This window comes from Cervus canadensis, chromosome 17 (genome assembly GCF_019320065.1).
Source record: "Cervus canadensis isolate Bull #8, Minnesota chromosome 17, ASM1932006v1, whole genome shotgun sequence".
NCBI classification, from domain to species: Eukaryota; Metazoa; Chordata; class Mammalia; order Artiodactyla; family Cervidae; genus Cervus; species Cervus canadensis.
This window is the reverse complement of record NC_057402.1, coordinates 7,811,108-7,824,205: the sequence shown is the minus strand read 5'-3', so window position 1 is coordinate 7,824,205 and position 13,098 is coordinate 7,811,108. Positions and strand designations below refer to the sequence as shown.

The following is a 13,098-nucleotide window of genomic DNA, read 5'->3' as shown; positions in this document are numbered from 1 at the left end:
TGAGGCTCTAACCTTATGTTGGGCACATGTGTATTCGCAAGCGCTGTGTCTTTCTCTTGGACTGATTCTCAGACTATTGTGTCCTCCTTGGCTCCTGTAACAGTACTCTAGAGTCTATTTTATCTGGTATGAGACTTGCTACCCCAGTTTCCTTTCCATTTACGTGGAATATCCTGTCCATCCTCTCAGTTTCCATCTGTTTCTGTCCGTAGGTCTGAGGGGGTCTCTTCTAGACAGCATTGCATGGGTCTTGTTTTTGTTTCATCAGCAAGGTCCATATCTTTTGGTGGAGCATTAATCAGTTTACATTTAAGATAATTATCAATATGTATGTAGTTTATCATATAGGTCATTTTGGATGATTGTTGGTCCTGTATTGGACCAGAACCTGGTGGTCTGGAGTCGACGATGAGAGAACGAACAAAAGAAAAGGCTAATATTCCCTGGGTTATGCAGCCGGTTCTTGAGTTCCAGAGGATCAGCCAGAAATAGAGAGAGAGAGAGAGAAATAAAGAAAGAAAAGCAGACAAACAGACACGGGGACTCCAGCTCTGATGGAGCAAAGGTGTTTTAATCAACATGGTGTGGGCATATATATTGCCTTACAAGGTAGTTATTCTCAGCAAAGATAAAGATTAAAATTCCAGACTTACAAAACATAAGGCAATCCATATTAAAACAGAGAGTTGTAAACAATCACTTTTACCTTAAGGTTCATAAGAAGGAAGAGGGTACTTATCACCATATTGAAAAGCTAACTAAGGAAATGCCTGGATTCCTCAGCCCCAGGAAAGGCTTGGCCCTCCTCTTAATTCCTGAATATTCACTAATTGATCAGGAACAGAGGACTCCTGAGAGGTCCAAAACAGCACACAGGAAGCCTCCTGTTAAATGCTTCCTGACAGATGTTGAACCGTGACCCTCAAGTAAAAGACAATATATGATGGTGTACGATCCTTTCTATACATTGTTGAATTTAATTTACTAATACTTTGTTGAGAATTTTTTCATTTAAATTCCTCAAAGGTATGTTTTGTAGAATTCCCAAGAGAAGTTGTCTGCTCCTGTACTGTTCCTGGAACTTTTTGAAATGATGATTATATAATTCAATTTAGACACAAATGATCAGTCTTTTCAAGTTGTCTGTTCCATCTTGACTCAGTTTTGAAGGTTTTGCAGTTTACAAATTTGTCCATTTCTTCTAGGTTGTCCAATTTGCGGGCACACAACTGTTTGTAACAATCCCATGTGACTTTTTTGGATTTCTATGGTATTAGTTGTCTAATACCGTGTCTCCTCATCTATTTCTCATTTTATTCCAGTACTTTCTTCTCCTTGGTGAACCTGGGTAAAGATTTATGATATTGTTTGTTGTTGCAAAAATTCCCAACAAACCAGTTTCTGGTTTCACTTATCCTTTTCATTGTTTGTTGTGTGTGTATGTCTATACTCATCTCAATATTACTGATTTCTTCTCTGGTTTTTGTTCTTTCCTTCCTTCTACTGTCTCTGGGCTTTGCTTGATCTTCGTTTCTCTAATTCCTTTAGGATGTAAGTTAGGTTGTTTACTTCCAGTTTCTTGAGGAAGGCCTGTATTGTTATCAACTTTCTTCTTAGAACTGTTGTTGTACCATAGATTTTAGAGGTGAAATTGTCTTTATAGGCAGAATACATAACAGTATAGATAGAAAACCCTAAAGACTCCACACAAAGCTACTAGACAACATTATCCAGAAAGCCCTGAACTCAACAGGTCAGAGTGGGTACCAGCATTTGATTGCTCACGGCTGAGGAGTTGTTGGGGGTTCTCTGGGGATTCAGGTTCTAATGCCATAAACTAAAGCCCATAATAGACCAACTGGAGGTGGATTTGGGGATGTGGTCTGGAGTCTTCCAGTCCCGGGAGGTGAGAAGCATATTTGGATTTTACAGGTGGCCCAATGGAATCACAAGATCAGAGAAAGTGGAGGAGAGGAAAGCCTGCTAGTTGATGCACACAAGACCCCACTGGCTTTGATGAGGGACGAAGGTGTTGAGCCAAAGGATGAGGACACATTCTCATCCCTCAGAAGCTCAGTGACCTGGAAGCCAGAGGCCCACAATTCCAGGGTCACCTGGATCAGGTCCTGATCCAGGACAGGAGTCCTCATCACGGTGCATGCCATCTGGGACACGTGACGCCACACACTCTGAGGCAGAGTGAGGAGGGACCTCTCCCCAGAGCACATTCAGGTGTCGGGAAACAGGATCCGGTACAGAAGGCATGCTGGTGCAGAAATGCTATCGCCAAAGCCAGACCAGAAAGGGCTTTTCATAGCCAGTAGGTTCTACCTCAGTCAGTGTTCAGGTGAGATCCCTGTGCCGAGGAAGAGCTGACCTGCCCCAGACGCGAAGGGGTGAGGTCTCAGGGCAGGAGAGGGCCAGGGTCACGTGGACAGGGTGTCAGTCAGAGATGGGGACTCACACTGGTCTCTTCTGGCTCCAGGAGAGATAACACCTCTGATGGCAGCACTCACCACCCCTGGAAAACCCACCTAAAGTCCAGACACGAGGTGACGGCCGTCATCCCCAGTCTACATGCTCACAGCCGGGATGCAGGTGCGAGGCCACAGCCTCAGGGCCACAGGGAGACGGGGGAGCTGAGCTCTGCTCTCCAGCACTGCTGACTCAGAGGACCTCAGGCTCAGTCCAGGACACCGAGACCCTGGGCTCGGGAAAGCTGCTCTCAGTGGGGTTTTCAAGGGAACCTGCTTCCTGACGAGGGGCTTTCCTCTGACCATGCTGCCCTCACACTCTGCCTGCCGTTCACTGTGAAGGTTTACCTCCACGAACCATGCATGACCTCTCACCACTGTGGTGGGGACTATGTTCCCTGAGCTCCCATCTCTCGGCAGGCACACAGAGAGGAAGAAATAAGCACTTGGAGGAGGACGGAGTCTGTGCAGAGTGAGCAGGGCACCTGCCCAGCATGTTGGAGCACTGAGGAGCTCCCAGGCGCTGTCTGTCCTTAGTAATCGGTAGCCTTGTGGTCCTCAGTGTCCACACTCAAGAAGCAGGTCCTGAGGTTCACAAGCTCCTGCAGACACTCAGTTGTGCACATGATCATGCAGGACAGCCCACTGGGCAAGTCAGCCATGCTGGGAAGATGAGCTTCTCAGCAGAAATGACTACTTTGTCCACAAAGTTAACTGCAGGGTTGGTACTTATGAACACCCCACCTCCAGGGAAACTCTTGATTTCAAACTGCTTCAGATGAAGAAATGGTCTTGCCTGTTAAGGGAAATAACAAATCCTTTCGAGTTATGATCAATTTAAATTGTACTGAGTTTTTTTTTAATTGAATGCAATTATCACATAATCTCTCCCTCCTGTTTTAATATCCTGTTCATGAATATAAGCTAATGCAGAAAAGAACAATAAATAAGAATTTCTGACAAGTATGCAGACCTTGAATCTGAGCTGTTTAATTGACAAACGAAGAGATAAACCTCCATGGCATTACTCTCTTCCCAATATCTGTGCTTGATATTTGACCACATCTTTTTTCCTGACGAGCCTGTCCACATCCATTCATTCGTGGACACAGAGGCCCGGGGACATGGGGAGGGGATCTTCAGGCGGGGACTGAGTTCTCTGAGGGCACAGTCAGCACCTCCTCACAGGGGGAGCCTCATAGACAGGACCTCCTTTCATTGTTTTCTGTTTTTATGCAGAGGCCCCTCCCACATGCAAAGATCCACTCAGGTCACAGGCTGGAAACAAAGCACCAGGTCACTTAAATTCAGGCTCCTCCTCAGGCTTGAAGAGATTTCCAGGAGCGGTGACTCTCATCTGCTCGAAGATGAGCCCACTGTGGACCTTCCTCTTCGTGCTGTCAGCTCCCAGCGGTGAGTGTCTCTGGATCAGACATGGGCACGTGGGGAAGCGGCATCTGAGCCCGTGAGTCACCGTGCTTCTCTCTGTCCACAGGGGTCCTGTCCCAGGTGCAGCTGCAGGAGTCGGGACCCAGCCTGGTGAAGCCCTCACAGACCCTCTCCCTCACCTGCGCTGTCTCTGGATTCTCATTAAGCACCAATGCTGTAGGCTGGGTCCGCCAGGCTCCAGGGAAGGCGCTGGAGTGGGTTGGTGCAATAGGTTATAGTGGAAGCACAGGCTATAACCCAGCCCTGAAATCCCGGCTCAGCATCACCAGCGACACCTCCAAGAGCCAAGTCTCTCTCTCACTGAGCAGCGTGACACCTGAGGACACGGCCGTGTATTACTGTGTAAGAGACACAGTGAGGGGAAGTCAGCGTGAGCCCAGACAGAAACCTCCCTGCATGGGCGCCCAGGACCACCAGGGGGCGCTCAGGGCCCACCACGTTCAGGACTGCGCCCAGGAGCAGGTGCCCTGGGGGCGCCTGGAGGGAACTCTTGTTTGAATCTGGTTTTCTCGTCCCGCCCAGCGATTCCCTGGAAACCTCTTTTGTGTCCTCACTGTTCCGTTATTGTGGTTTATATTGATTTCATAAAACCATACATAGTTTTTATTTTTTGTTTAAGTATAGTTGTGTGTTTTTATATATATATATGTCTGTGTGGAATACGTACCAACACTCCCGTGTAATCCAATAGTCAGAATTGTGTGTTTTCTCTGTTTTGTTTTTGTCTTGCCATAGACGCTGAATACAACTCTGAGGCTCACCATCATTTTCCATATGAGTCCAAAGTCATCAAATCTAGTGAATGGCCCAAGAAGTCCCAGGAAAACTTTAAACGTTACTTTTGCTGTTTCCTTACATGTTCAGTGAGAAGAGACACCCTCCTGCTTTCAGTCTACCTTCACAAACACTTCGAAGTCTGCAAGTTGTAATGTTACAGACTGTAATCCGATGTTCCATAGGGAGTTATCCTCATTATTCATGGATTCCGTTTTTGCCAATTCACCTACTTGCTAATTTACATCTGGACCCCAAATGTGACCCCAAAGTGGATGATGACCTTCACCTATATCCATATCCCCTCTCAGCAGGAGTGAAATAATCTTCATTTCCTCTAGTCTCTCACAGGCTGGTTGTGGCCACTTTCTCTCTTCTAAGCAAGGATGTTGCAGGAATGTCCACAAGTCCATCCAGGTGACCGGCTTAGTATAGTATGGAACCAATAAAAAATGGAAAGTATTGTGGAAAGTAAGCTTTTGGACATAAAACAGATTGCCAGGCATTTCAGTAGCAAAAATGAATTTATTTAGGACCAACCGAGAATTACAAATTGGAGTCTGCAATTATAAAGAGTCATGTGCAATTCCCCAGTAGAAGTGGAGAGACTGTCTTTTGTATCAAAGTAAAAAGTGAGATGGGAGGCTCTTGTAACTAAAACTCTGTGGTTTTTCTTTACCTGAGTTTTTTGGCAGAAAAGAAGAGGTAACTTTGTTCATGTTGGAATCAGGGATTGTCCAAAGGCGTGAAAACTCCTCCTCCTGTCCACTGGGTTTTATTTAGTTGTACTTTCTCTTTCCTCTCCTCCTCCTCATTCTTATTCTAATTCTTTTACACTTTCCATTTTTGGTCAAGGGCTTCCAAGGTGACATTACTGATAAGAAGAAAAAAAAAAAAAACCTGCTAGTAATAGAGTCTCCTGCCAGTGCCAGAGAGTTGGGAGAGAAGGGTTCGATCCCTGGGTTGGGAAGGTCCCCTGGAGAAGGCCATGGTAATCCACTCCAGGATTCTTGCCTGGAGAATCCTATGGACAGAGGAGCCTGGTGGGCTATAGCCCATAGGGTTGCACAGAGTCAGACACGACCTAAACAAGTTAAAACACCCTCACTTTTGTCAAGATCCTTCTCAGAAAATGAGCAATACTTGGGTTTTTTAAACTTTTGTCTCTCAGTGACAGGAGGAACTTTTCTGGGTGCAGTGTCATTCAGAGGGAAAGTGTGCAGACTGTAAGTCTGTTGATGTCACATTTAGGTAAGAAGAGGACTGATAGGGAGAGCTCTCAGGCATTTTTTAACTAAAACCCATGTGTTGTCAAGATCATAGTCATTGGGAAGCACGTGACATTTTACATTATCATCCAGGGTTTGGCAGAAAAATGCCCAATAGGTCTGGTCCAGATACTGTAGAAAGTTCTTATAACATATTACCTTAAACTCTGAAATATCATTAAATTCAGGTCAGCTTTGAGGTGCAAGTCCATTCAGGACTCAGCTGTTCTTACTGTGTGTCATGGGAATCCAAGTTCCTATCCTCTGGACGGTTGGTTAGCAGTGCTTGGTAGGGTCCTTTCCAGTGAGGCGGAAGAGTTCTTCTGGGGCATTGGTCCAGTAGGTGAAGGTACCAGGTGGCAACATATGAGGCTTAGGTCTGTCTCCTGAGAGTCGCTGCAAGTAGATAGCTCCAGAGGATCAGGTGTCAGGAGGTGTCCATGAGTGTGAAACAATCACGATGGGCGTCACTGGTGATGGGGGTGGAGGGTAGATGAGGAGTCGTGCAAGAAGCAGCACTGTTTCCACTGTCTCCCCATCTATTTCCCATGAAGTGATGGGACCAGATGCCATGATCTTAGTTTTCTGAATGTTGAGTTTTAAGCCAACTCTTTCACTCTCCTCTTTCATTTCCTCAAGAGGCTCTTTAATTCTTCTTCACTTTCTGCCTTGAGGTGGAGTTATGAATATCTGAGGTTATTGATATTTCTTTTGGCAATCTTGATTCCAGTTTGGGCTTCATCCAGCCCAGCACTTCTCATGATGTACTCTTCACACTCTCTATTCATGATACAGGTCTATTTATCAACTCTGATATTTGTGAGTTTATTCTCTAAGTCTATGCCTTGATTCCTGTGTCAGTGTTATTGTTACCACTGTTGTTGTCAGGACAGAGTTTTTAATAAATACAAAAAGTTAGAAATGATTTATGAATCATGTGTCTGGGTTGATATCTAAAAATTCATTCTGAAGCTCAGGGCACCAAAAACTTCACTCTGCTGACACAGTCATCTTGCAAAGGAAGTCAGGGCCCAGAAATGTCCACACAAAGAGGACATGAGGCCCAGCACTGTACTCTGACTGAGCCCCAGGCTACAGTCAGGTCAACCTTCCTTACATGTGAGTGTATTGTAAGAGGGGACCCTGGAGATGAACTTGAGACCCTCACAGGAGCCCTGTGTCAGACAGGGTGGACCCTCCCAAAGCACAGAGTGTGAACAAAATAAAGGGTGACTGTCACTTTAAACTGCCTAATGTTGTGATTGCTTCCTTCGCATCAGAAAACACATGAAAATTTTACACACTTCCACACGGGACCCATTTCCCCATTTCATAAATGGTAAGTGTACGGCACAGTTGGACGGGGTGACTGGAGAAAGGTCACACTGCCATTTGAGGTGCTCTGAGACAGTCCCAGGTCAGAATCCAGAGCCAAAGTCCTCCTAGCAAGATACAGGGAGGACCTAAGTTCCCGGGCAGGAATCCCGGGCTCCCAGGTAGGAAGACACACCTGAGTGCATGGAGAACAACACCAACTGGTTACACTTTAGCAGGTCCACACTGGCACTGGTGGGGTCAGTACTTAGGAGACCGTGACCACCACCACACCTTTCCTCACTCAACCTCAGGGAATGCATTTCAGGTTAATCTGCTGGTGGTTTCATTCTATTCAGTGGCCTCTGCCCTAGTTAAGTTAATATTCTTCTCTTTTACTCTCTGGGCATTTCCATCTCTCCAGGATTTAAATCCATTGTTTGTCTTATTACTGTAACTATCTGATAAATTGATGAGAAAAACATCTACTTCTGCTTCATTGACTGCACTAAAGCCTTTGCCTGTGGGTCACAACAAACTATGGAAAATTCTCAAATAAACAGGAATACCAGGCCACCTTACCCGCCTCCTGAGAAATCTGTATGGAGGTCAAGAAGCCATAGTTAGAACTGGACATGGAACAATGGACTGATTCAAAATTGAGAAAGGAGTATGTCAAGACTGTGTATTGACACTCTGCTTATTTAACTTACATTTACAGGACATCATGCAAAATGCTGGGCTGGATGAAGCACAAATTTGAATCAAGGTTGCCAGGAGAAATATTAATAACCTCCGATATGCAGGTGACACCACCCTTATGACAGAAAGTGAAGAGGAACCTAGAGAGCCTGTTGATAAATGTGAAAGTGGAGAGTGAAAAAGCTCGCTGAAAAGTCAACATTCAAGAAACTGAGGTCATGGCATCTGTGAACTATGATCATAATCACTTCATAGATAATAGATGGAGAAACAGTGGGGGCCTTGACAGGCTTTATTTGCTTGAGCTCCACAGTTTCTGCAGATGGTGACTGCAGCCATGAAATTAAAAGAAGAAAAGCTTGGAAGGAAACCTATGACCAACCTAGACAGCATATTAAAGAGCAGGTACAATACTTTGCCAACAGAGGTCCCTTTACACAAAGCTATGGTCCTTCCATAGGTCATGTTCGGGTGTGAGAGTTGGACCATAAAGAAAGCTGAGCACTGAAGAATTAATGGTTTTGAACTGCGGTGTTGGATAAGAGTCTTGAGAGTCCCTTGGACTGCAAGAAAATCAAATCAGTCACTCCGAAAGGAAATCAATCCTAATATTCATTGGGAGTACTGATGCTGAAGCTGAAACTACAGGATTTTGGCCACCGGATGGGAAGAGCCAACTCATTGGAAAAGACCCTGATGCTGGGAACCATTGAAGTCAGGAGGACAGGGGGGCAAGAGAGGATGAGATGGTAGGCTGGTTTCACCGACTCAATGACGTGAATTTGAGAAACCTCGGGGAGATGGTGAAGGACAGCAAAACATGGGGTGCTTCCATCCATGGGGTCTCAAAGAGTCAGACACCACTCAGTGACTAAACAATAACATTTGATGAGATTGTGATCATGTGTAAGTTGTATGCAGATGACACCACCCTTATGGGAGAAAGTGAAGAGGAACTAAAAAGCCTCTTGATGAAAGTGAAAGAGGAGAGTGAAAAAGTTGGCTTAAAGCTTAACATTCAGAAAACTAAGATCTGGTCCCATCACCTCATGGGAAATAGATGGGGAGACAGTGGAAACAGTGTCAGACTTTATTTTGGGGGGCTCCAAAATCACTGCAGATGGTGACTGCAGCCATGAAATTAGAAGACGCTTACACCTTGGAAGGAAAGTTATGACCAACCTAGAGAGCATGTTAAAAAGCGGGGACGTTACTTTGCCAACAAAGGTCTGTCTGGTCAAGGCTATGGTTTTTCCAGCGGTCATGTATGGATGTGAGAGCTGGACTGTGAAGAAAGCTGAGCGCCAAGAAATTGATGCTTTTGAACTGTCCTCCAGGCTACAGAAAAGGGAACAGATTTTCCTTCCTCATTGTGAAATCTCAGCCCTGCTGTACTGGTAGACCAGCTGTCCCTGCCAGGATGGAGGCTCTTGGCTTGCTGCCTGGTCTCTTGCATAAATGCCCAGGCAGCACCACGGGATCCTCTGTGGGTCACTGGGAATAATGCAAGTTGCAGGGGATGATGGTGTGTGGCTCTACATGTGCTCCTTGCTTCCAGGTCCAATAAATCCCTACAAGCTTAGACAATACCTACATCTTGTTCTACTGTGTGGTTTGCTTTATGTAAAATATTTACCATCAAAGCAATTACCACTAGACACATAGACAGCTGGTGGGAAAGGTTATAGTCAGACAGATACTAGCATCCACTTTCAGACAAGTGCTGAAAACAAATCTGTAATCCTTTCTTTACCACAACATCTTAAGGGAGCTCTAGAATGGAGGAAAATCAGGCCTGTTCTCCTTCCAGGAACAGACCAGAGCCTGAGTAGGCACGTCCAGCTCTGTCCAGCATCCCCTATAGGGGCAGCCATGTCCAGTGTGAGAAGCCCAGGCACAGACAGGAGGGCTCACTGTGCCCTGATGTGTGCCCTCCAGCACATCACCGCAAGTCCAGGCTGCAGGTTAGCTTCACGTCTGTAAGACGCAGGTAAACCAATTCCTACATCACATTCTAGCTGAGCTGGTGTAGAAAAAAACAGTAATAAAACAGGCACTGAGTGTCAGGGCCCAGGGAAAGTCGCTCCCAAACGGGCCTCCGTGGCATATTGATTGCTATGAACTGAAGTGAGTTAAGAAAGGACCATCGAGCTGCTGTGGGCAATGCTCTCAATTCCAAGGTATCTCTGAGTACACTGGCAATTATGGCTTGTCGGTGGCTCAGTGGTGGAGAATCTGCCTGCCCAGAAGGAGACCCGGGTTCAACTCCTGGGCCCAAAAGAAGGAAACAGAAACCTACTGCAGTATTCTTGCCTGGGAAATCCCATTGACAGAGGAGCCTGATGTGCAACAGTCCATGGTGTCAAAAAAGAATCAGACACAACTTAGTGAGTGAACAAAACCAACATGCAAGCAGTTGGCCCTGGTGGCTCTTATGCATGGTTTTCACCAGATCACCAGCACAGATCCTCGGAGCTCAGCCACCTGGACTGCACCTGGACCTGCTATGGGAGCTATGGAGGCAACATGGACACTCCTCTGACCCAGCCCCCTCGTGTACAGATCCACAGAGTGCATGGCTGCTAAAACTAGAACCATCCAAGCTGCAAGAGCCCTTGTTGTCTTTTGGGGTTCTCACAGGTGCTGAATTTAGCAAGCCATCCCTGGAAGTGTCCCTGCTCAGTTCACACAGCGCACGGAGAGATTTCCCTCCTGTTCCTTAGCCGCACGTTCCTGCGTGCTGAACTAAAAGTGAATAAGCTGGGAATCATGGACAAATTCTTAGAAAGATATAACCTTCAAAGAATCAATGAGGTCTTTATCTTTCTGGCTTACTTCACTCTGTATAATGGGCTCCAGTTTCATCCATCTCATTAGAACTGATTCAAATGAATTCTTTTTAATGGCTGAGTAATAATCCACAGTGCATATGTACCACAGTTTCCTTATCCATTCGTCTGCTGATGGATATCTAGGTTGCTTCCATGTCCTGGCTATTATAACCAGTGCTGCGATGAACATTGGGGTGCATGTATATAGTATACTAACGCATATATATGGAATTTAGAAAGATGGTAACGATAACACTATATGCAAAACAGAAAAAGAGACACAGATGTACAGAACAGACTTTTGGACCCTGTGGGAGAAGGCGAGGGTGGGATGTTTGGAGAGAACAGCATCGAAACATGTATATTATCAAGGGTGAAACAGATCACCAGCCAGCCTGGATGCATGAGACAAGTGCTCGGGGCTGGTACACTGGGAAGACCCAGAGGGATGGGGTGGGGAGGGAGGTGGGAGGGGGGATTGGGATGGGGAATACATGTAAATCCATGGCTGATTCATGTCAATGTATGGCAAAAACCACTACAACATTGTAAAATAATTAGCCTCCAACTAATAAAAAAAATGGGAAAAATTAAAAAAAAGAATCAACAAGGAAGAAATAGAAAATAGGAACAGACCAATTACAAATAACGGAATTGAAGATGTGATTAACAACGCTCCAACAACCAAAAGTCCACAACCAGATGGCTTCAGGGTAGGAATCTATCAGACATTTAGAGAAGAGCTAACACCTATCCTCAAACGGTTTTTTCTTTTATAATTCAGAGAGAAACACTCCCAAGCTCTTTCTACAAGGCCATCATCACCCTGATACTACAGGAAGACAAAGATGTCACAAAAGAGAAAATTATGGCCAAAATTACTGACACGCAAGATGCAAATATCTCTCAACAATATACTAGTAAACAGAGTCCAACAACACATTAACAGAAAACAACACCGTGATGAAGATGGATTATCCAGGGATGCAGGATTCTTCAATACGTGCAAATTAATCAACATGACACACCATATTGAGAGATTAAGAAATAAAACCTATATGCTCATCATAATTGATAAAGAGAACACTTTTTCATTCTATCTGAATTTCAGAAATTATTTGGAGAGAACTCTAATCGATGAAAACAGCTACTTGGAAGATCCAAGAAATTAAAATTATAGAAACCTACTCATCCTGTGTAGAAACCTACTCACCCTGTGTTGGAGTAGGAAATGGCAACCCACTCCAGTACTCTCGCCTGGAAAGTCCCATGGAGGGGGGAGCATGGTAGGCTACAGTCCACGGGATCACAAAGAGTCGGACACGACTGAGCAGCTTCACTTTCACACATCCTGTGTAGTTTTATTCTAGTGATCAGAAAACTGGTACAATGCCATGACCTGTTCCCAGCGTCCCACACAGGCCAAGTGTTCCAGATCCAAAGGCCAGGGTGAGAGAACTCAAATGTCCCAGTTGGATGAGTGGAGCCTAAAGCTGCCTTACCCAACTTATAAGTACAAGTTTCCCCCACGTGCAATGTTCCCCCATTCCCTAGAGTACAATCTACCCCTGGGCTGTGGGAGCTCACAGAACTCCCCTCACACAGGACTGAGGTCTAGGGAAAGCAGAGCTGTGGTCTAAAAGTTAAGGCTTCTCCTGTGCCTGACGGCTGTGGCTGCAGGTGACTGACAGCGACTGACTCCCCTTGTCCCCAGGTGTCCTGTCCCAGGTGCAGCTGCAGGTTCCGGCCCAGGACTGGTGAAGCCGTCCCACACACTATCCCTCACCTGTGCGTCTCTGGTTCCTCCATACCAGTGGTCACTGGGGAGTTGGATCCACCAGCCCCCAGGGAAGGGGTAGAGTGGATGTGAGCCGTCATTTCTGGTGGCAACACTTACTGCAACCCACCCCTCAAGAGCCGCACCTCCATCTGCAGAGACACATCCAAGAACCAGCTCTCCCTGCAGCTGATGTCTGTAACCAGCGAGGACCCAGCCGTGTATTACTGTGCAAGAGACATCATGGGGGGAGGTCAGTGTGAGCCCAGAACCAAGCCAGCCTGCAGGAGACAGGCTGGGGGATGCAGGGGTGATGCTCGGGACTCACACTTGTTTCCTCCCCAGGAGCAGGTGCAGATGGAGGTTAAGGGCCGGTTTCCTGTCAGGATCTGTGATTTCCTCTACAGTCAGTACTTCCCCTTGGGGAACATCTCTGGCCTCAATATTCTTTTTTATCTCTTAGTTCTTTGACCTATAAAGATTTGTTGGAATAAGAGAAAGTCATTTTC

At 45.9% G+C, this 13,098-nt stretch overlaps 2 gene segments (V, D, J or C); both read left to right on the top strand.

Moving 5' to 3' along the window:
* LOC122455150 overlaps positions 1 to 2,050 on the top strand; it is a 31,370-nt gene extending 29,320 nt beyond the window's left edge. Inside the window, exon 4 of the V gene segment in view lies at positions 2,022 to 2,050.
* Positions 2,051 to 3,763: 1,713 nt separating this feature from the next.
* The window catches only part of LOC122455144, a 77,220-nt gene continuing 67,885 nt past the window's right edge, over positions 3,764 to 13,098 (top strand). The window contains 3 exon segments of the C gene segment in view: positions 3,764 to 3,887; positions 3,970 to 4,271; positions 11,726 to 11,736. Of these exon segments, the coding sequence occupies positions 3,842 to 3,887; positions 3,970 to 4,271; positions 11,726 to 11,736 (359 nt within the window).